The following is a 22,609-nucleotide window of genomic DNA, read 5'->3' as shown; positions in this document are numbered from 1 at the left end:
GAATTTAGATGAGTCTCCATGCCTGAGCCGACGCTTTGATATTCTTGACGACAGACAAAGCACATCGGTTCGTCTTTTAGCGCTTCCGTAGGTGTAGCGATGTTGAGAACGCGTTCCACAATATCTTGGTAGAGGTCAGGGATTGAGCCTGTTTTTGACTGAACTTTGTAGATATACGATCAATGTAGCAGATATACTGTGTATATCGATGTTAGACGGCAGCCTTAACCTGCTGCTCAGTCATCTGTCAAGTCGATACACTCAACGCCCACAGGTACATGATAATCAGCTGCCGGTCGTTTGTTTGTCACTGGAGCAAGCGGTAGAAGAGGTTGATCGTTTGTGTTCTGCAAGGGACGAGGAGACGACGTCCCGAAGTGGCGAAGCCGAGCAGCGCGGATCTCATTGGGAGAAGGTGCCGTGGTTGCTTGGACATGGTCTTTGGTGCCAGATCCGGAAGACGACGTCGCAGGCTTTGGTGGAACACCAGCAGGCGGCAGAGAACGTGACCAATCGGGTATATCGACTGGTCCTCTTCCTAAAAGACCTGCGTGGACACCCCTTGTTGCCGTTCGTGAAACGTCTGGTGGAGTGCTTTCTAGTTGTCTATGAAGAGTTCGAGCAGCTCTAGATGGTGGCGTGTCACTGTTTGTTTGATCGAGCGACCAGGCGGGAATAGAGGCACCAAGCACATCCCTACCTGCTTCCCTCATGGCGAAAATGCTTTCATACTTACCCCGACTGGAAGATGGGAATCCAGAAGGACTCTTTGTTGGATGGATCATAACGCCTTGGTCTTGCATGCTTAGGCGCAAAGCCAGCTGTAGCTCTTCATCTTCTTCGTCTGAGATGTCCAACGGCTGTGCGTTTGCTATATGAGCTCGGTGTGTATTCGAGACGGTCATGTTGCTCTCTTGACCTGGTGGCTCGGGTGAATCAAGATCAACGATATGAGACACACACACTCGATTCAGTGCAAGTTCTTGAAGGCGAGGTTTGGCTGGTAGGGAGGGTCCATCTTCATCATCAGATTCGGACAATTCGATGCAGTCGAGAATCTTTTGCGCTGTCGGCGTCATGGGCATATTGCGAGACCTGGCAATAGAGACTAGTTCTTTTGACTTCCTCGGTGATGCACTGCGTGGGGCTCTGGCGGCGGAAATATCGTCCCTTTTGTTCTGACGTTTCCGCTTAGCTGTGCTTGACACCCCAGATTCTTCCTCGGTGTCATCTGCCGGTCGCTTACGTTTAGGCGTAGGCTTTTGTGCTCGAGACGGCGGATCTAGTATGTCTGCTGGAAGGACTTTACGCAGCCAGTACTCTGGAATTTCACATTCCACACGATAATCTGGGTCGAATAACGTCTCCTCATCTCCCTCCCAATGACCCAATCGAGCGCCCTCAAAATCGGCTTGGCCCAGAGAAGTGACGCCAAAAGGGGAAAAGGTCAGCTTGCGTTCGAAAGTACGCATTGGTGGCTCATCATCAGTCTTCTTCACTCGTTGTTTCGGGAATCTCATGTGATGGATTGGCTCAAGAGGTAAAGATGGATCTCTCGTGGTCAGGCTTCGTGTCAACAGCACAGGTCCGACCCAGTTCATGTACAGACGTCCCCATATGTTGAAGCGTTGGCTGGTGAGTGTGAGCAACTTCAGTTCCTGGATCGGACGAACGCAGTCAAGGCTGAGCCGTGACTTGTTGAGCAGATCTTCGTCGCTTGTGACCTTGGGGTTGTAGTACTTCTGCAAGGTTCTGAAATCCGGAAAGCCTAGTGGGATGTCGATGCTGCGCCCGCGAGCAGTTTTCTCGAGGAACATGGCCAACTCTGCAACCCAAAGATCGCACTCCATCTGATCTCGACATGCAACCAGTCGTCGGCCAAGCCCTTGCTTGACCGCTTGCAGAGCCAGAGACGGCCCACACTGGGGTAACCCTTGCACGTCGTAATCGCCGCCGACGAGCATTGCAAACAACACTAGTCCATCTCGGTCTAGGCCATACTTTTCCTTCAAGTCGGATGCTCGTACCACGTTAGCGTATTTTCCATTCTTCTTGGTATTCTCCTTGGACCTGTCCGTGATGCCCTTTTCTTTCGCGATGCGATGGTCGCGTAGCCAAAGAGTGCAGCCAAACATGATGCAGTCGGAGTCTTGTGACCAAACAGCGTCGACCAGGCCCAGAATCTGCAGAGCGCACTCTGCTTCTGCCTCTCCTGGCGCTTCATGGTATGGGATTCCAAAGTATTGAAGCATCTCCTTGAGCAGACGCCGCTCTTCGAAGTTGATCCGCCCTCCTCCTCTTTTACCTCGCTTCCAGGGTCGACCAGGGCCATCGAAGACGAATATGAGCTGGATGTTCAGGGTGAGAAGGCGGCAGATGCGGTAGAACATGGCTTTCTCTATGCCTTGGAAAGCGTCCTTATTCGAGGCTAGCCGTGTCAGCGAGGGAAAACAAATGCTGCGTGTACTACTTACTCTCCCGTATGGTATACACTTGCTGCACCGTGAGGTTGTTGAAGCGCCAATCGGCCTCGTCGACAGCAATGCGGAGTGGCCTGCCATGACGCCGGTGGTGCTCTTCGGCAAGCTGCGCAACCGGTACGCTCTCTTCGTGCTTCTTGATAGTATCCCACAAGCTATGTTGACATCAGTAGAGACTCAGGTCTGATGCGGTCTGGACGCGTACGCTGTGAGACCCATGACGTGGGTGTGGGGAAGACGAGGCTCCAATAGTCGGCCGTTGCACGCGTCTTAGCGCGATTGGCGTGACCGCGGGAAGGGCGTTGGGCAACGACTGGAAATAGAAGAAGAAGAAGAAGAAGAAGAAGAAGAAGAAGAAGAAGAAGAAGAAGAAGGACTGTCTCATATGGCAAGTCGCAACTGATGTGTTTTGCTAGCCCCGTCGCGACAGCAGTAGATGTAACATGATGCGCTGCAATTGACCGTCGCACAATCTCCTATCGCTCCTTCCGGATTCCGACGAACGCGAAAACACGTGGTTTGCATCTGCAGTCCGAGCGCCTCACCCATCTCAGTACTCACTAATTTTCTAGCAGTAGTCCGCCAGTATTTTCACTTCACGTCGTCACATCGCGCGTCATGTCACACAAGTAGTACATTGTGGCTGGCTATAGTTCACAGTCCACCTCAAACGCCCCTTCCAAATCATGCCACAGTTCACTCTCTAAGAAGACGCTCATATCGCTAACCCGATCCTGCGCACTTTTTCGTCGCTGCTTCAACGCCTCTCCCAAGATGTTCGCCGCCGAAAGAGCCATGTCAGATTTTCTGCCCAAAAACCATAACGCCTTGATACAAGCATCAGCTCGTTGGAAAGCATCCTCACGATCCAGGTCAGACGGTAATAAAGTGTCTGACTCCAGTAACAAAACACCCGCCTTGGCGAATGCACGAATCAACACCACAGTCCATGGTTCCGTCAACAGTGCGCCTTCGTTCACTGCAAAATGAAATTCGCGGGACTGTGGGAACGATGCGTCTTCTCGTGGGCATGCGCAGCTCGCCAGGTCGGATAATACCCGGCAGTTGTTCTCACGGAATTTTGCGATGAAAGCGGTTAAATTCCGTTGCTGTGTCGCTTCTTCAAGCCCAAGCTCTGACTCGTCTACTACTTCCATCAAGTCTGCAAGTAGAAGCGTGGCCAGGTGCCAATGGCCGGTAACACAGACGTACCATGACTGGACGCGTGGTGGGAGGCGGTCGTGGTTCTGGATGCAGTCCCGTATGAAAGGAGCGTATAGCGCATCCCAGTGGTTGCACACGTCCATCGCCGAACTGACAGCCTCTTCGACCTTGGCGCCTCGCGCGTTCCTCGTAAGGAGTGTCTGGATTCGGCAAACCCTCCTGAACAGTAACACCTTGACAGGGGCTGCATCACACAGCGCGGTTGCCGCTTCATCGAATGAGCATGGCCATCTCATGGGTACATGCTCCGGGTTCTGTTGTTGTTGTCGGGCGAACAAATACTCATCCCAGAGTCCGTCGCCGTCGTCTGTCGAGGAGGGTGTTACTGCCTGTTGGACCGAGTGCTCGATTTGCATGCTTTCGCTAAGCACTACATCGCTATCTTCATCGGATACCACCAGCGGACGTTTGTGCATTGCTGCTGACAGGGTGTCGAACATAACGCCCAACCAGAACAGAAGGTCTACTGTTGCACGGTCCGCATCTTCAAGTCGCACAACTGACGAGCGTCGTTGCCGTGCAGAGCTGCTGCGTCGCGCTTCTCTGGACATGGTCATGCGTGATCTCAAAGAATGGATGAGCCGGAGACCTGATTCAAGATGGACAGGTGGTCCATCAGCCTCGATTGCAAGATTCAATTTCGACATCAAGTCTGCACAGTCGTCCATATCGTGATCGGTTGTAAGCAAGGGTGTACCTTCTCTCGATACTTGCGCACAAGCGTCTGTCTCCATCAGTTCGGTCTTCGAAACAGAGTTCGGCGCATCCAGTGTTTCTCCAACTGTCTCAACCGGTCTTTGTGTCAAAGCGAAGATGATTTGTGCGAGTACCACTCGGAAAGACTCCACCTCGCCAGCCTTTTGTAGTGCGTTGCGGGCCTCATGCCATGCTGATATCTGTAGGGTACGATCGAAGTCCAAGCCAGTCGGAGTACATTCGTCCTCTTCGCTATCAAAGACGCTGCTGCCACCATCGATCGAAGCGCTATGGAACGGATATTTCGTTCTGCTTCTGGCACTGGATTGCGCCCACTGTGAAGCGAAGGAGAAAACCGCCAAGTCCAAAGCCCTGGATGCAGCGCGGTCTTCCGTCTGGGTAAGCTTGCGTCCTCTGATGGTAGATGCTAGTCTATCGAGGCGAACCACTCGGTGATAGATTCTATTCCAATCGGGTCTAGCATTCGTGGCTAGCAGAGTATCCGATTTTGCACTGTAGGGACAGGTTCTTTCTGTTACCCAGCATGCAAGTGCGTTTTCGAAACTATCATGATAGATCCTCAGCAAGCTTTCAGTCAGATACGCGTTGTTGCTCGATGAAAGAATATCGCTGGCATATGATATTACTGGGTAAGAATGCGCACCATTTGAGATTGATGCCGAGGAGCTGGAGCGACGTCTTTTTTGACCGGTACGTGCGACAGTCCCTTCCGATATGGTAGAAGGTGGTTTGCTTATGCTTATGCTACTCGTGTCTGGATAGTCTGAAGGGCTGTCGCGTTCGGGCTTGTCATCGCTAATCTCTGAAGTTGTTTTCAAGGATGAGCCTCTACCAGAGTCGCAATCGAGCAGAGTCCAGTTTTCCTCGGCGAACCCACCAGCGAGTTCCGATTCATCTCTTGTCCCTTCTTTCTCGAATGTCTCTGACGGTTCATGAAACAGGGCGATTGTGGGATCGGCGGTGAACATAGAAGAGCCGCACGGAAAATCTCCAAAAGTCACACCTAGTTCAACGGGTGGAGTATGAGCGAGAAACTCATCGTTGCTCAAATTTCGGCTCTCTTTTGACTTGGTCGTTGTGGTAGAATGCCAAGCTACATTTGGCTTCTGTGCTCGGCTGGTGGAATTGCTTCGCGTACGGCGCCTCTTTGCTGGCGGCGCAGCTGTCTGTGGTGGTTGTGAAGCTTGCGATACACGCTGTGAGCGTAGCCACTCGAAAGTGCAGCTCTTCTTCGTCTTCTCACAGTTACCGCACGAAGCTAGCGGCCCGTAAACGTCTGACAGGTTAGCTGACGTCTGCGCTACCAACAAAAGGGGTGTGGCTCACCACTATAATGGAACACTGTAGGGGTTGCTCCAGATTTACTCGTTTCTAGAAGAGTGTCCTCCAGGATAGCCGCATCGCACGCCCTCTTCCCTTTACGACATTGATCGCAGCACCTGTTCTGTTTCCGACTTGTCTTGGAAGGTTTGGTGGCCGCCATCGCCGCCGAAGAGGGCGACGTCCAGGCATAATCGAGGAACGACTTAGGTTGCACGTCCACGAAGTTCATGGCTGCTGCTCGGATTGTACGGCAAAAAGAGGGAAAGACACGAGAGGTATGCTTGATGCAAAGAGACAAGTGCGTTACTGATATGCACACCCCGCGTTGCCGGCTAGGGCCCACATCCCAACACAGAAATGCGGGGAAGGCTAACGCGTGGCAGGGGATTATGATGCTCAACGCACGCTTCAGTCCTACCCACAATTGACGATTGAGGATGCTTCACGGCTGGTTCCGTCGATCGCATGCATTTCAAACATGTGTTCCTTGTTTACGACCGCCCAGTTCTCACCAAAAGCAGCCCTCAATATTCCATCGTAACGTTATCCCATGAGCTCACGGGATGGTTTGTACCGGACGTTCGGTCTGACCTAGGCGCTACTTCTCTCAGCTTGCAGCCTATCATGTTATAATTGGCCCTTTGTCTGACGATCGGACTGTTCCGAAACCTTCTCCAATGCAACTTGTGTCAAACGAGCATCGGATCGGCCCATATGTAAAGCTATAGATGGTTTCAACGTTTCACCGCCACAAAAAGCAAATCAATTATCAGCTCAAGTTGCAGCTTCACTGCAAGTTTTTCATCGTGCGCGTTCGTGGCTTATCTGTAACCCACGGACAACCTGGTAGTCTGTAGATGACAAGTGACGCTAACAACATGTGGGGGTACGATACGCACTATGCTCACGAACCAATTTAGGCTTCCCTAGACCCAACATTATGGTTTCGACGCTCCATCAAGAGTATATCTAGTGAGAAAGGAAAGCGACTGCCCATGACCATGCAACTTGACGCGAGCTTGGAAATCAGAACGCTGACGATCATGTCCCTCCGACCGAATCCGACACAACTGGACGGGCCGATTGCATAAGCAATGGCTGCAAAGCCACCCAACATGACATCTGATCAAGCTCCCAGGGCTTTGTAGATCTGCGTCTCAATGTCGAACCACAAACCAAGCACCTTGGGATCGCCAAACGGCAGGATCTGACAGCATACAATTCCGCCGACTCCCTTCTCTCTATCACACCACCACCAGCAGTTCGGCAGACCGGCCCAGAACCCAGTACTCTTGGACCGGCCAGTCGGACCTCCGTTAGATAACATGAATGTCAGGCCCCATCCCTGGGGTGGATTTCCTTCGACAGGATATACGTCGGAAATAGGGTTTGTGAGATCGGGCTTGGCTGCTGGAATTCCCTGGCGACCGAAGTCAGGGAATTGAGGAATCTGATTCGTGAACATGAGGTCAACTGTCTCTTTCTTGAGCAGCTGAACGCCAGTTTTTGGTGATGTGCCGTCGTTGAGCAAGGTCGCGATGATTTCTATTCGCCGTTAGCCCACTGTGATGTTAAGGGGATGTGTTTGCAACCTACGTGCATAGTCCGACGGTATCGCGAAAGCACCTGCGCCTCCACTGTTGAGTATGTCGCTTATCTCATCAGTCTTAGCTCCCAAGACCTTGAGCATGAGGTGGTCGCGCTCAACCAGACTGCCATCGTGGTTGCGCTGATGCATATGCGCTAGCCGCTTCTTCATGTCTTCGGTGGGAAACATGGTGATGTTCTTCAATCCCAACGGCTCGAAGATATTCTTGAGGCAGTAATCGTTCAGAGATAGGCCAGTCTTACGCTCGAGAGCCAGACCGGCGAAATCAATGTTCACACCGTATTGCCATCCCTCTCCCGGCTGGAAGGTCAGCGGTTGGAGGATATCTTTAACACTGCCCGAGAATTCGTTATGAAAGCTGTCTGGCGACGAAAAGTCGCGCAGTTGTTCATTAAAGAAGGTATATCCGAAACCAGCTATTCATCATAGTCAGCAACAAGACGCTCTAGTTTGTGGGAGTCACTCATACCAGTATGCGACAGGAGCATCCTCAGCGTAATCTTCCCTTTCTTCTCTGCCAGACTACCATCCTTCTGCAGCACTTTGGTTTCCTTCAACTCCGGAACCAAAGTCTCCATCTCGTCTCCATCATCCAAATGCAGCTTTCCTTGCTCAACGAGCTGCATGCAAGCAAGCCCAGCGATCATCTTAGTGCAAGATGCGATCCAGAACACGTTGTCAAGCGTCATGTTCTCGCTGCTTGCAGCTCCTCTCTTACCAGCGGCGTGCGCGAAGAGTTCTTTGCCATCTTTTCCCACAACTACAACACTGGTTCCCGGGATAGATGTCTTGGGATCCGCGCAGGCTGTGTCGACGGACTTTTTGAGATTCTGGACGACTTCAGTGGATAGAGGCATGATTGATTATTACAATGGCACGAATTCGAAAAAGGGCTTTATGCATTCAATGTCACGACAGCGAGAGCTCAACATGGTACCTCTAGTACACCTATATACGGGTACATCATGTGCGGCACCGGCAGTGCAATGGACCAACGGGCGTGCGGGGATAACTGGAATTCGGCGTCATGTCGGATACTGCCCCTCATGGTGTTGTCGCCTTGTTTTCAGCATGTTCCGAAGGAAGATCGTCGAAGCCTTCTATCTAAACCTTGAGATCAGTCCGTAGCCTTGAATTTTTTGGAGGGGGTTCTAAGCACGAGGCGAGGAACGACATTGTACTTTGTACAGGCTGCCTAGGCGTGGAGTATTCCATACAACCTTGGAAAATGTGACCGGCCGCCTTGGTACTAGCGTGACTAGTGCTCAACCGAGGCATCCACGAGCACTGGGGCCTACGCGCCACAGAAAGTCGCTCTCATAGAGTTCTGAATGCTCAGTCTATCCTAACTGCAATCAACATCAAACACCACGCGTGATTGCGGGATTTTTCTGCATTCGTTGAAGCTCTGCCGACTACAGGAAGATGGTAAAGCTTGGATGTTGACGTGGCAGCCCCGAAGAACGGCGCCGCCCTAGCATTACCAGACGAATTTGCGCACTTCTCTGGGTAGCCACTGGTGCCGTACCGACTCGCAACTCGCTGGTATGAAGCTGGACAATGTATGCGCGGCATTGAGAATTGCGCTCGTGTTGGAGATGCCAGTAGAGAAGCGAAGCCCTCAATTACGCGACATGAAGAGGCTGGATTGCGACAGTCTTATCGCGACGTTTGCTGTTCGCGAGGTTATCAAACACTACAGAAATCGCGTATAGCTCGAACGAGACTCTCTCAGAATTACAGAGCATGCGCCATGCGGCTGTTATAGGCGGCACACATTGGAGAAAAGACCTCTTGCGATGTTGTGCTCAAAATCCTGGTGGGCTTGACTACGCCCGCAAGCGAAACGTCAATACCTTGCGCTCTTCCTCAATCCACCGCCAGGGCGATGGAATCAATGAAAAGCTCGAAAGCAGACCAGCAAAAATTGCCCCGCCGAGATCCCCGAAGGAAGCTCGTAACAGTCCCATACCGCGCTGTGCAATGCAGACGAGACTGTTAGATGAACCCAATCTTTGAGCTGGGTCATCGCAAGAAGGTAAGTATGCAGAATTACAGAGCAGTGAAGAGCGGTATTTAAGCAAAAAGGAGAGGGGCCTGTGCAGACTACATGTGACTTGTACACTAGGGGGAGGTGACCGTTGTCTGGCGGGTGCGGAAATTGCTGCAAGGGGGCCACATCCCCACTGCGTCCAGGCTACCTAAGCGACTCTGTTCCGTTTCTGCCGAAAGATCTATCGTGAAGAATCTCATCCAAAGTTTTCCCTGGCTCGTTCTTGGCCGGACGTCATCGACTGTCGACGACTGATGTCTCCAGGAAACATTTTTCGTACGTCGGCCAAGGGTCGGCGTATGCAATATGATCGAATACTTGGTGGATCAGATGGCGGAACCGATCGAGTATAAGTTGTGCAGTCCAACTGGGACAGGATGAGCAAGTCTTGTCCCGGAAATCTCACACAAGATGCTTTGTGGCGGTGCATTGCGAATCCCTCTTCTTGTGCTTGCGTCGTGCGTTTCGCTCGGTAGAACAGCAACGCTCTTCACGGGCGGCACAGTGATAGGCTGGGATCGCTCTGCCAGCTACCTCGATGTTATCCGGAATGGCTCTGTGTTAGTTGAGAATGACACAATAACGGCGGTTTTCTCTGGATCGTACAATGGAACTCTACCAGCCGACCTGGACGTCGTCGACGCTGCCAACGACATCATCTCCACGGGCTTTATCGACACCCATCGCCATAGCTGGCAGACGGCCTTTAAGACTTTGGGCTCGAATGTCACACTGATGCGATACTTCGAGCGCTATGGCACCGATTCGCCCGCTAATGCGCATCTTACGCCCCAGGATGTGTACATTGGCCAGCTCGTCGGGTTGTATGAGGCCTTGAACGGCGGTGTCACCACCATTCTGGACTTCCCGCATTGCACATGGTCGGCGGCTCACGCCATGGCCGCGCTCAATGCGACGCTGGAAAGTGGGGTAAGAATTGAATTTGCGTACTACTTCCAGGACTATGCGAACTTCACAGTCGATGAGCAGATTGATCTTCTCCGGGATCTAGTCGACGACGCGCGTTTCGACAGCTCGCCTACGGAGCTGGGCATCTCCTACGATGGCTTCTCCAGTTCTGACAGGAACCAAACGCGCACCATACTTGACTTGGCGATGTTAGTATACGACCATAACAAACGAACACAAGGCTGATTCGTGATAGTGAGAAGAACGTTTCCGTAGTCACCACCCATGCGAATGGCGGCGTCTATGGCGCCCCAAACTTTCCTGAGGTCTTGGACGGATTCGACTTCCTCAATCAATCTATTCCCATCGTCTTCGCACATGCCAGCTATCACAGCGCAACAGATGCGCAACTGCTGCGTCAGTACAACCACTACATCTCCACGACCCCAGAATCGGAGATGCATTACGGTCACCTACATCCCAACAGCCATCTCACCCTAGACCAGGAGGCTTTGGGTATCGACACGCATTTTACCTTCTCATCGGATATCTTGACGCAGGCACGATTGTGGCTCCAGAGCGTCAGAAAGATCTTCTACCGCGAAGTTGTTGATCGACGCCGCCTTCCCGCCGAGAACCCCATGTCCGCCAACCAGGCCTTCCTTCTAGCGACTCGTAACGGAGCACTCGCATTGCGACGATCAGACATTGGTGTTTTGGCCCCAGGAGCTAAAGCAGATCTTCTGGTGTGGAATGGCCGCGCTCCCAGTGTACTTGGCTGGGCCGATCCAATCGCTGCGATCATGCTACATGCGAATGTGGGAGATATCAAGCATGTCATGATCAATGGAAAATTCAAGAAGCGAGACGGACAGCTGACTGTGCCTGGGTACATGGCGCTGCAAGAGCGCTTTCTGGAGAGCGCGAAGAGAATCCAAGATATCTGGAAACAGACGCCGCTACCAATTACAGAAGGTGAGGCGGAAAACGGGGTGCCTTTCGAGAAGCCGATGATGGCGGATATCGAGAGAGGCGAGGGAACTGGGTATGGTCCTTTGTACGTCTAATTAGAGTCCGGGATGCGCGCTACTGATAGATAAACACTGGTAATTTTAATAGACAATAGAGTATGAACATGAGACAATACTCTTCCTCACCATTGCCATCCAGGACCCTGCCTGAAATCTTCCTGTTTTCCACACGAACCCACTTCTCCACACCTCATACTTCCCCCTTGTCTTCCTCCAGCGCGAGCTTCTCCTTCTCCCTACCCGCACTACCACCATCGCCCTCCCTCTTAACATGCTTCTTTTCCCTGGTATCTGCGCCCAGCCAAAGTAAGTCGGGCCTGGAGTAATGGCCCACAGCGTCCGCGAAGAGTCTTATGCTGATCAACTCATCCATGTCTAAATCGGCAAACACGAAACCCTCTACATCCATACCAAGAGGCTCTGTCATCCTCCGCCCGTCGGGCCCATACACAGCCGAGTCGCCACCGCCAATGTGGCCGAAGAGCGGATTGCCTTCGACACGGTGGGCGGTAATGCCAGCAGTCGAGATGGTAGGATGGCAACATAAGACGAAAGTCGAAGCTTCTATGGCGTGGACGCGAGAAAGAGCACTAGCGCCTTGGAAGAGGAGATTGGTTAGTTCTTCTATATGAGACAAGGGAGAAGGGTATAAGCGAAGGGGAAAATTGGCTGAGGAAAAAGAGTCTTGGAACCGAGAAAAGGGAATAGCGGCTTGTGTGTTGGCAACAAGGCTATCATACATACCTTCAGAACTCATACCCCAGGCCACCTTACTTTCAACCCCTTTCTCCGCTAAATGCATTGGCGGCCACGCCGCAACATGGATCTCCTCATGCTGGCTATTCGTGTGATACTTAAGAAGCGGTTGCATGTGTTCCCAACAGTTTAGTCCACCGACTCGTCCGATGCCCTCGACCTCTACCACGTTGTTGAGACTGGTGCCGTCGCCGTCCCCATACACGGTGCGTTCCATATGCGTGGGTTTAATCTTGCGTCGCTTCATCACGATGGTACCCGAGGCGTTGATGATGCATTGCGCTATGTATAGACTGTTGTGGTCGTTTTCGCTGAAACCGAGGACTACGGCGATACGAGCTGTGCGGGCTGCAGTGCAAATTCTGGCCATCTCGGGAGAGTCATACGATAGGGAGTTTTTGACGTACTTGGTCCCGAGCTCTACATCCATGGGACGCTGCCTGTGTTATTTTTCTCATGTTAGTAAACCGCAAACGTATTGATGTTTGTTTGAGCCATCGCTATTGCTGCTGCTGTCCAGCATATCCAGCCTCATGGACGTGACAGAATCAGACAAAAACCGAGAAGGCAAAAAAGAATACACACCAGATCCAGGCCGGATATCCTGGAATCCAAACCTCAGGAAAAACAACTAATTTCGCATCTTCCCTTGCTGCCTCAGCGATCAATTTGCAAGTCTTATCCACCGTAGCTGTGAGATCGAACCACACAGGTTCATGTTGCGTGACTGCGACTTTGACAATCGAAGACTTCGACATCTTTCCTGTTCGGTCGAGGTTAGAAGCTGCTTAGTTGACACGAATAGAGGGGACGACTTCAAGTTATTCACAAGAAATATGACAGCGCAACTGATTACACGGCATCGGGACCTGTATAAATAGTCAAATGGAAGATACTAACATGAATCCATGCTGACGCGGGGTAAAAGAAAGGGCGGATCAGGACGATAGTGAGAGTAAGAACGAGGGAAGGCATGCACATGTGGATCGCTTTTCAAAATAGCTCAAACAAGGTACGATAGGGGAGATCTCGGGAGAGGACAATGTTGTAACGACGGGTCTGATTCCGAGATAGTCGGAAAGATAGGTTCCCACGATAGGTTGCAAAGCGCGGGGTACACTTGAAGTTACTCGAATGCAGCGTTGTGACCGATCGGCTTGCTAGCATTTATCATGTTTGAGATGCGGACCGCGGAGTTGCGCCTCTTCGAATCGTTTCTGCTTCATTAGAGCTAGAGCTTTAGTTGTTTGTTCGCTATCGTTATCTTGTAATGTCCTTTTCGGAACTTGACGACTTGGCATCTTTCTCGATTAGATGCCGACGAAATCACGCGAGACGGCAGTTCGGCATTATTCCGCACCTGTTTCACGAAGACATCGGTACGCAGTGGAGTATTTCCGCACGTTCTCACTTCCCGCCATGAAAGCGGTAAATGAACAGAACGATGTTTTTCTCGATGGATGATCTACGCATAAAGTCCAAACTTCGATATCGGGGAAATGGTAAATAGCATTCATGCCATCAACCAAGCTGATTTGGTTTGATCCAGTGGTTGTGGTGAGTACAAAGGCACAACATAAGAGTGCTGTAAGTGGGATCGGGAGAATCGGTTTGTGTGAAAGTGCTGTAATCATTATTCTGGGCTCAGCTCACAGGCAATTCCAGAAACATTATATGCAGGCGCGTAATTGAGTCAGGCACACGCGAAATGATACCTAGGTACCGTAAGACACCATAGTGGTAAGAATCAGGTGCAGCTAGTACAAACCTGTAGGTCGCAGGGAATCTGTTAGACGCGAGGTTTGTGTGCAAGGCGGAAAGAGCGGCGCTGACGCTGATGGATATCTGCGTGGTAACGGAAGGCTCGCGCTTCTGGTCGAAGAAGGGACGCGAGCTGATGGCTTCGCGTATGTTTCCTCATGATTACGATACGAAGACGCTCGATTCTCCTATCAGTTGTGCCCCATATCATGTACCCTGAGGGTATTCGGTGTGTTGTATGGCAACAACTACAAAGCGTCTGAACGATTTGTATTTCCAGATATCACTCCACTAACGGACATAGGTATCATGTGCGAACACGCCGCTCCATATTCTTTTGGTTTTTGGTATGACAGAAAGGGCAAGACAGGTACAGTGCAGAACGCTGTTGTTTTTAATGCATTGTCCAAGTACGCTCTTGGTGCCTAAAGGTACTTACCGGAAGACGCCATGAGAACCACCTGAATGTTTGCCATGCTAGCGCTCATCGACAGCACTTTTTGCATCCTTCTCATCATGTTGCTACAAAGGTAAGGACAGGAATGGAGACTGACAAAGTTGAGTAGGCGCAGCAGCATTGCTTTTGTTGCTAGCGAGATCGACGAGCAAGGCTGCATTCGCCAAGAACGCCATGCTCGGATCATCCATCGTATCATGATGGAGTTTTTTCGCTGACTACCTGAAGTATGTAGGGCTGATTGGCATCAGGTCTCTAACGCTTGCCAGCCTCAGAGGAACGGCTTCTCATTCGTCATCGATCTATAGTTGTAGTGTGGCTTCTCGCCGGAGTCAGGAAGAGATAGGGAGAGGCGTGTCTAGAACACAATCTTCTGGCCCCTGATGTGGTCACGTTGAATACCGTATCTTGATGTGGTTGGTATATCTTCGCAATACCCAAAACGCTTCATACTCTAAGCTGAGATAATGCGTGATAGAGCTTTCTTTTAGGCACAGCCCAGAAACTGAATAACGCTTGCGTCCTCATAGCCCTGTTGCAGCCAGACGGGTTGGTAAGACCTTAAGAACAGCCTATTGTGCGACATATTTATGCTAGATTTATAGCTCGTTGACAGGTAAGATAAGACCCAGTTTAGTTCCCACAGTCACTAGCGATGGAAAACTGTAAACAAGATCGAAACCTTCGACTTCTCAGTAACTTCAGCAATACATAAATTTTGGCAAGCCCAAGTCCAGCATCGCCGATATGGAATATCTCAGTGCAAGGATATCTAACGGATGCTAGTCCGACGGATGAAGAGCGGAAGATCTCCAGACTAGTGAACCGATGATTTCATTGACAATGAGCATGCATATTAAAACAGAGAACTAGCGATCTCTTGCCCGCTTACCCCTGGAACGCCTTATATTGCGGGGCCAAATCGATGGCAGAAGTTACGGGCTGACAAGAACGCCATGCATGCATATGCTAATAATTGCTTTGCCGCCCTCTTGCACGACTTGTCTCGAAGATTAATGCTATACGCATCGCGTTGAGGAGCTATACACTGTGCTTAAGCACGCGCACTGAAGGCGCCCTCAGGATGCACACCATACCATTAAGTCAAAACCAGGGACACCACCAAGAGTTTGTTCACCACATTGCCGAACGGCCTCAGCCTGGTGGCTCGGTTTGCGTGGCCGGAATGAACAGGTTCAGCTTGTACAAGGCTGGAGCGTGTCACTGCAGCGACTACGCGCCACTCGCTATAAGGACGCGAGCCCCAGCCTGTATCGCCCGCGGTGCTCATCCAGCCCCCGCCTTCGAAGCACTGCTCAAGAATGGCCAACTCAATGCAGTACAACCGTGGAAGATCTGGAGGCCCCACCGAAGAGACTTTGTGGTATTTGTGGCTACACCTAGAATATACGCTCGTGGTACTGACCTTAAAAGGACTCAGCGAGACTCTTCACGTGGACCGACCAGTCGAGTTGACTCGTTCCCCTCCACGATCGCAGAAGAGCAATGCGACGACTGCGAGAAGCAAGACGCTGATCTCGCGTATTGTAACATCTGCAATGTCAATTATTGTCCAGTCTGCTGGCCACGTCAAGCGCCTCATCGAAAGCAACGGCTTGCATCAGGAAAGGCTACGCATGAGAAAACCGAACTTGCGCTAGCTAAGAAGATTCGAAATGTACTCCTACCAACGAATAACATTCACGCATTAACGCAACTGCACGAGGATGATGCGCAGACAGCTTGGTTCGGTAAGTATCTGTGTGTCCTTGTCTCGATCTCTGCTAAGTGCCACTGCGCTAGGTATCGAGCGGCCGCAAGGTGGGGAACTTCCAATCTTTAAGGACTACGGTCGCTACGATTACTTGCTCTCAGCTACGGTAGAGGAATGGAAGGCAAAGGGCGCACAAGGTGGGAGAGATGGCAGAACCCCTAGCTTAGTGTCCTTTGTCGGACAATCAGGTGCTGGAAAGAGCTCATTGATAAAACTGTTAATCGACTTGCGATTGACCAGTTACGAGGCCTGGCCAACACCAGTCGTAGGCGGTACAGGTGTAATCGAGCCCACCTCCGAGGACGTACATCTCTACGCTGATCCAGTCACAGCAATCACTGAGACACCCATATTCTTTGCTGACTGCGAAGGTCTTGCTGGAGGTGAACGAGAACCGATAAGCGCCAAGGTCAGACGGCAACTGAAAAAGACTAATGGAGCAAACAACAAACTACCGCAGCCCATCTCTGAGCGTGAACTTGGGTGGGCAGATACGAACAGCCTGCGCAGCCGAGAATTCGCGGTTACCAATCTATATCCACGGCTGTTGTACACATTCTCCGATGTAATTGTGTTTGTTCTCAAGAACCCACGGTGGGTAGCCAGATCATATAAGCTGTGGCCTACGATTGACCTTTCGCAGTGTCATAGAAAGTGTGTTAGAGCAGCTGGTTACTTGGGCAGCAGCAGCTCTCGAGATGTCTTCCAACCAGCCTGTCCTACCACATGTCATTATTGCACTCAACGCGTGTGACCTCGACATTGACGAGCTTCAATGGGATCCGGACATCGCTACTGCTTCTGTTCTCGAATCTCTATCACGTACAGTTTTCAAGAACGCAGTTTTCAAGAAGTACGCCCAGTTCTGGCGCGAACGACAGCGACAGATCGAGACTGTGCAGCAGCTAATTGAATCATACTACACCACAATTAGGGTGAGAGTATCAGCAATATTGGCAAAACACTTCGCTGACACACTCAGGTTGTCCGTATTCCGACGAAGGAGCGCCCTCCTTTGGTTCAGGCTCAAATCAAAAGCCTCCACGCCAACATCACCGTTGCCTGCGAGATAGCAAGAGACCGGAAGACTGGACTTCGTATGCTACTCGACGCTGAGGAGCTTCAGTCTTTTTTACAATGCGCATTCGATCACTTCGCCGCTTCCCTTGACCGCCCTTTCGACTTTGTACAAGCCTCATTCTCGAACAGCCCTATTCCGTTAGACTTCGGTGGGAACATACTGAAATTGGCAATAAGGATCATGCATGTCTGGCGTAACAAGGCGGATACCCAGCAGATCTTCCAGGAGCTCAGTTACATGGTCGCTTCGTGCATCATGTTGGATTGTGCACGCCAAAAAACACGAGGTAGGACTGCCAACTTGGCACGTAGAGTTGTGAGCTGACAAACCATAGGCACTGCACCAGATATATTCCCACTCTACTTGGCACATCTTGACGCAGCCTTGGAAAACTTTTGCGACGGTCATTGGCCTTGTGAGTACGTACAGTCTGCCACAGGTTTGCGTTGTGTCAACGTGAAGAGTGGCCATGGCTCGAAAGGCCATCAGACTGCGAACGGCAAGATCATTGCAGTCGGAGAATACACGTCCCGCTGGACCTACGAAACACTTCATGAAGAGTTCATCACCAACTCCTACTATAGACTCGATGAGCTCCTTAATCGCCTCAAGCGAAAGAAGACGCCGAGCGATGATGAGATGCAGGTCGCTGCTCATATCCACCGAGACGACGTGATGACCTGGTTCTACAGTCACGTTGCTGGAGACGACAAGTCACAGGGATACAGCAGCCACTCGGTCTGCTTCTGTTGTCTCTCAGAGCCTCCAGAACATTGTTTACCATGTGGTCACGTACTGTGCACCCCATGTGTCAAAACTTATGGACAGCAGCACAGTAAGACAGAGGTAGACATACAGAAATGTCCTCTGGATATTCGTGCTGCCCGCGCGTATCAGCCATGGAGAATACATTTCAAGCCCGAGTCGGCAGGAGTCCGTGTTCTAACATTGGATGGGTAAGGCATTTGCCTCGACTGAAAAAGCGTAAGCTGACACGGCATAGTGGCGGCATCCGTGGTATCGTTGAGTTGGAGATCCTGCAAGGCATAGAGACTGCTCTCGGGGGTCAATTGCGCATTCAAAATCTCGTCGATCTTATTGTGGGAACGAGGTACATGATTACGATCTCTTGAAAACATGCTGCTGCTGATTTTGCCTTATAGTACCGGTGGGCTTGTTGGTCTGGGTCTTGCAAGTTGCAATTGGAGCGTGGCGACCTGCATCAACAAGTTTAAAGAGCTCTGTGAGAAAGCGTTCACTCGTCGATTCGGTGGCAATATGCCTCTTATCGGGTGGTTCGTCGACAACATCAATCATTCGAAATATGAAACCACCCCTTTGCAGGAAGCTTTACAGACTGCCTTCACGAAAGACCGATACCTGTTCGGAGGTCAGCGCCTGGATCAGAACTGGACATCTCCAGTGAAAGTCGCTGTCACGACCACTTCCTCATCGTCTTCTCCAGTAGTCCTGGCGAACTATAATCGCCGCTGCGAAGGAAAGCGTAAGTCTTCATGAATACATACTGTGACGCACGAGTAACGTGGTGACTAGTGTCGTATCAATTCCAGAGACCCGAGGGCGTCGAGAACGAGCTCAAGACTTGGGAAGCGTAAGTTTTGATGGCCTAGCTAGAGCCATGAGATCTGATGGCAACAGTGCACGAGCAACGTCCGCAGCACCAAGATATTTCCGGCCCTATCTTCACGAATCTTCCAAGCAGATATACATGGACGGCGCACTCTACCACAATAATCCGATTCGTATAGCGGACGTCGAATGGAAGCTGATCTGGATTAGGGGTCCCATCACCCATCCTGACATCATGCTGTCCCTTGGCACGGGGCTGGTTGCAGACCAAGACGAGAAATCTTTGAAGAGCCCAATCTCCAAGCGGGGTCTGATCCGCAACGGGAAGATGCTTCTGAAGATTGCCATGGATCATATCGAAGACGCTCTCGACTGCGAGAAGACCTGGGATGACTATATTAGGCCTCTCGTCCTTCAAGATTCCTCATCAAGGTTTATACGATACAACGTCGAGCTCAACAGCGATCTGCCAAGTCTCGATGATGTCAAAGCCCTTCAACCGCTGCAAGAAAAAGTAGCGAGAAAAGTCTTCCAAGACCCACGCATCACCAATATAGCATTTCAACTCGTGGCTACTTGTTTCTATTTTGATGTTGAGCGCGTACAGCAATTTGCACAGAATGCCGCGATTGCCTCAGGTACGTAAAATCAAAAAAGGAAAATTCTAGCTCTCTAACGCAAAGAGTACAGGTCGCCTGTATTGCCGTTTCTCAGATGGCTCTCTCGAGATGCAGGAGTTGGGAAAGCTCATTCGCACTCAGTCATATCGAGACAGGAACCCATTCTTCCTCGTACGGGAGAAAGGTATACATGGCAAATCTGAACCACGGGAGCTAAGTCCGGATATCGTTGGGTCCATGATCAATCAGGGCAAATTCCCGATGCGCAAGATGAACATCGAATTGCGCAACAAGCTCTCCGACGTTGAGATCTATCTCTTTCTGAATGATGTGCAACAGCATTCCATCAGTGGGTTTCCCCGTTGTCTGTTCAATGATGAAAACGACAAAGCTAGTAAGTCTTGATGTCTCCGATGAACATCTGAAGGTATGTTGACAGCCACAGAAACGCTACATCCTCAAGCAATCAACACACGCCGTTGGGCTGGAAGATCGAATAGCAGGAACTACCAACGAAGTTTGTGGACTCCTCCGTCTAGGTCTAAGATATCACGGCGCGAGACAATCTCTTACTACTCCGATCCAAACCACGTTATGGGATACGCTACACGTGAGCAGATGAAGAAGACTGCGGAGGCTCTATCGCAAGGCAACGACTCCAATGTCAACTTGGCGAACCAAAGGTCTTCAGCGATTATCACCCCCGGCGTCTGGGAACTGGACTCAAGGACCCTACCTCCAAGACCTCCAGTCGAACTAGATGCAAACCAGATCTTTGTAGCATCTTCCTCGTCATCCCAGACTCACCGCAGCTCTTCTGACGCTCATCTGGACCAAATCAGTCATACCTCCAATGAATCTCTGAGTGCTGTCAGCGTATTTGATTCGCTCTACGCAGACCCTAGGGACCAATCTAGCCGAAGAACAGACTCCGTCGTCAGCCCACCCCCTCCATATGTCTCTGATGTACAACGGATTCCTCCTGCTGATATTGAGTTGGAGAAAGTGGATGCCCAAACACATGAATTCGCTCACTCTCCACCGGCGGAAGCTCCTTCACCTGCATACAATAACAGCACTAGACATAGTGAAGACTATACTGCTTATCGTCTTGGGCCTGGCGTCGTGAGAGGAGATGATACACGCCCACGAAGTGAGCTACGTGTCCTCACGGAGGAACAGGTGCGCTGGCAAAGAGCAACGAGGCCAGTCGTCCCACTGCGGGAGACGCAAGCTGAAACCACATCGGCCCTAACTAGCTTGGGAGGACAGGATACTGCGGAAGTGACTTCGATTGTTCCGTCACCGGCTCCTTCTCCAGAGATTGTATCCGTTGAACGTGTACCCAGTCTGCCACACACACTGCCTCCGCTAGATGCCTTTGAGACTGTAAGCTTCTCTATTACTATGGACGGAAGTGCACCTACAGATAGTACCGTTTCCCCTTCCAACCACCGAGGTACAAACAACCAGTGGCATTGGGATATCCAATTCTGAGCAACTGGCTGGCGCATGAGCAAACATCATTTTTCTTGGGGTATCAGTAAGATTATATCACGAGTAGTCGTGCTCGATCATTAGTCTGTTTTTCTGCCTTGGCTATGACTGTACTACAACGTGGATATCGGATATTGTACCTGTCCACCAGAGGCCGAGGGTGAACCTTGCTAGATTGATTTCGTACGCTAATACGAGCTATACGGTCTTTGGAGTTAGCTAGAATTTCTCCTTCCATGGAAATCGGACTAATGCTTACCTAGTTAATGATCTAAAGGTTATCTGACAACCGGAACAAGAGCTGTAGTGACTGAGAGAGCTTAAAGAACGCAAAACATGTAACCAATATTCACTTCTTTAGCTCAATATCATCGCTTACGAAACTCGGCGTGTAATACGCTCATTTCATTGGCTATTTCAACAAATGCGATATGCATCTTACGTCTCACCATTCGCAAAGTTGAGTTGTCGGACGGATCAGTGGAGTCGTACGCGCATGGAACTTTCCAGATGCGCTATACGTGTACTAACTATGCTGAGATTTGGTATTAAGTGTTGATTTCAAGGCGTTGATGTTTAGAGGCAGTTGCCTCGGCCTCGGGTCAGGTCTCTCGTATTACCCTGCCGTAGCCCTGCACCCAGGTGCTTCAGGTTGCAGCGTAGAAATAAAACCAACATAGACTTCCTCCTTCCGCGCATAGAAGGAACAGGCTTGGTTCTTGGCGCTGATTACGTTCGTCGTGTTGGTCTAGTACGACTGGATGACCCGACTTGATCGATACCTGGGCCTAAGCCACAGCAATATCAGGCAAGCAGGACTCAAGATCCCCCAAATCCATCGAGGGTATCGATATAACAGACAAAAAGAGATCAAGAAAGAAGAAGATTAGTTAAAGGAGGCACGCGAGGTAACAATGAGCAAGAGAAAAGACATGAAACTAGTAGATAGAGTTGTGAAGTAATAGAGCCTATCAGACACAGAAGCTTAGAGGTTTCTACGCGCCTAATTAGCAAGAAGACAGCATAGGTAGAAAAGGTAGGTAGAGAAAGTGGTAAAGTTCTTAGGTAGTGAGAAGAACGCTAGAGTCAAAGCTAGAGAGAGCGGTAAAAGATAGACAAATCGAAGTTGATGTACTTAGTGATTTGGGTTGTTTTGCAGATATATTGACTGGTGTTCCCAGGGTATGTTCAATCCCACTGTGTATAAGCTAGCATCTGGTCGGGAAACGTCAGACTGGAGACATCCGGTACGGCGAAAGACGTGGAAGGGTTTACATCCACAGCAGCCAGAGGGCATAGCAAAAAAAGATGGACGTTGGCTTATTCATATGTGCAAAAACAAGAAACAAAACATACAACAGCGGGGATTCGCTAGTGGTCACCCACCTAACTACTAATCCGCCGGTACACTGCTTGTATATGGCTGAGCGGACGGGAAGCCTAATTTTCAGTGTCCTATGGTCGTATGTACAGGAATGGGAACTTTTCTTGTATGTATACCCAGTGTAAGCAAGCTTCTGGCAACGAGCACATCTTCGAGCTTGGCCAGCACTTTCCACTAATGTTCCCTTCTCTTATCTTCACGGACTCGGGCATAGTGATATGTAAGACGATGTTTGGGAAGCTGTAAAGTGGTGGTGGTAGGCGCCGTGTGGCGAAGGTTTGTAGAGTGCGGTGTGCGAATCGGTTTGGTGGCGTAGTGGATGTCATACCATGCAATTACCCGA

General features: G+C 50.6%; 5 protein-coding genes across 5 annotated transcripts; 2 read left to right on the top strand and 3 right to left on the bottom strand.

Annotated features, from left to right (window-relative positions):
• Positions 1 to 236: 236 nt before the first annotated feature.
• GT037_003890 (uncharacterized protein) lies at positions 237 to 5,976 on the bottom strand (the record flags this gene model as incomplete). The annotated part of the gene is made up of 4 exons (XM_038928937.1): positions 237 to 2,428; positions 2,475 to 2,635; positions 3,693 to 5,697; positions 5,748 to 5,976. Coding segments are annotated over 4 exons (4,587 nt in total), but the record flags the coding sequence as incomplete, so codon positions are not given.
• An 894-nt stretch (positions 5,977 to 6,870) lies between these two features.
• Positions 6,871 to 8,210, bottom strand: GT037_003889 (uncharacterized protein; the record flags this gene model as incomplete). Its single annotated transcript, XM_038928936.1, has 3 exons — positions 6,871 to 7,289; positions 7,341 to 7,769; positions 7,823 to 8,210. The coding sequence occupies 3 exons, from the start codon at positions 8,208 to 8,210 to the stop codon at positions 6,871 to 6,873; spliced, it is 1,236 nt and encodes a 411-aa protein (XP_038788643.1).
• A 1,607-nt stretch (positions 8,211 to 9,817) lies between these two features.
• GT037_003888 (metallo-dependent hydrolase) lies at positions 9,818 to 11,382 on the top strand (the record flags this gene model as incomplete). Its single annotated transcript, XM_038928935.1, has 2 exons — positions 9,818 to 10,524; positions 10,572 to 11,382. The coding sequence occupies 2 exons, from the start codon at positions 9,818 to 9,820 to the stop codon at positions 11,380 to 11,382; spliced, it is 1,518 nt and encodes a 505-aa protein (XP_038788642.1).
• Positions 11,383 to 11,536: 154 nt separating this feature from the next.
• GT037_003887 (uncharacterized protein) lies at positions 11,537 to 12,860 on the bottom strand (the record flags this gene model as incomplete). Its single annotated transcript, XM_038928934.1, has 2 exons — positions 11,537 to 12,542; positions 12,688 to 12,860. The coding sequence occupies 2 exons, from the start codon at positions 12,858 to 12,860 to the stop codon at positions 11,537 to 11,539; spliced, it is 1,179 nt and encodes a 392-aa protein (XP_038788641.1).
• A 2,782-nt stretch (positions 12,861 to 15,642) lies between these two features.
• GT037_003886 (uncharacterized protein) lies at positions 15,643 to 20,882 on the top strand (the record flags this gene model as incomplete). Its single annotated transcript, XM_038928933.1, has 12 exons — positions 15,643 to 15,704; positions 15,755 to 16,071; positions 16,124 to 16,688; positions 16,738 to 17,029; positions 17,077 to 17,461; positions 17,510 to 18,131; positions 18,179 to 18,286; positions 18,339 to 18,679; positions 18,730 to 18,787; positions 18,835 to 19,403; positions 19,456 to 19,779; positions 19,831 to 20,882. The coding sequence occupies 12 exons, from the start codon at positions 15,643 to 15,645 to the stop codon at positions 20,880 to 20,882; spliced, it is 4,695 nt and encodes a 1,564-aa protein (XP_038788640.1).
• Between the last annotated feature and the right edge of the window lie 1,727 nt (positions 20,883 to 22,609).

The sequence above is a fragment of the Alternaria burnsii genome (assembly GCF_013036055.1).
Source record: "Alternaria burnsii strain CBS107.38 chromosome Unknown 730, whole genome shotgun sequence".
Classification (NCBI taxonomy): Eukaryota; Fungi; Ascomycota; class Dothideomycetes; order Pleosporales; family Pleosporaceae; genus Alternaria; species Alternaria burnsii.
The sequence above is the reverse complement of the archived record's forward strand: the minus strand, read 5'-3'. Positions and strand labels throughout refer to the sequence as shown.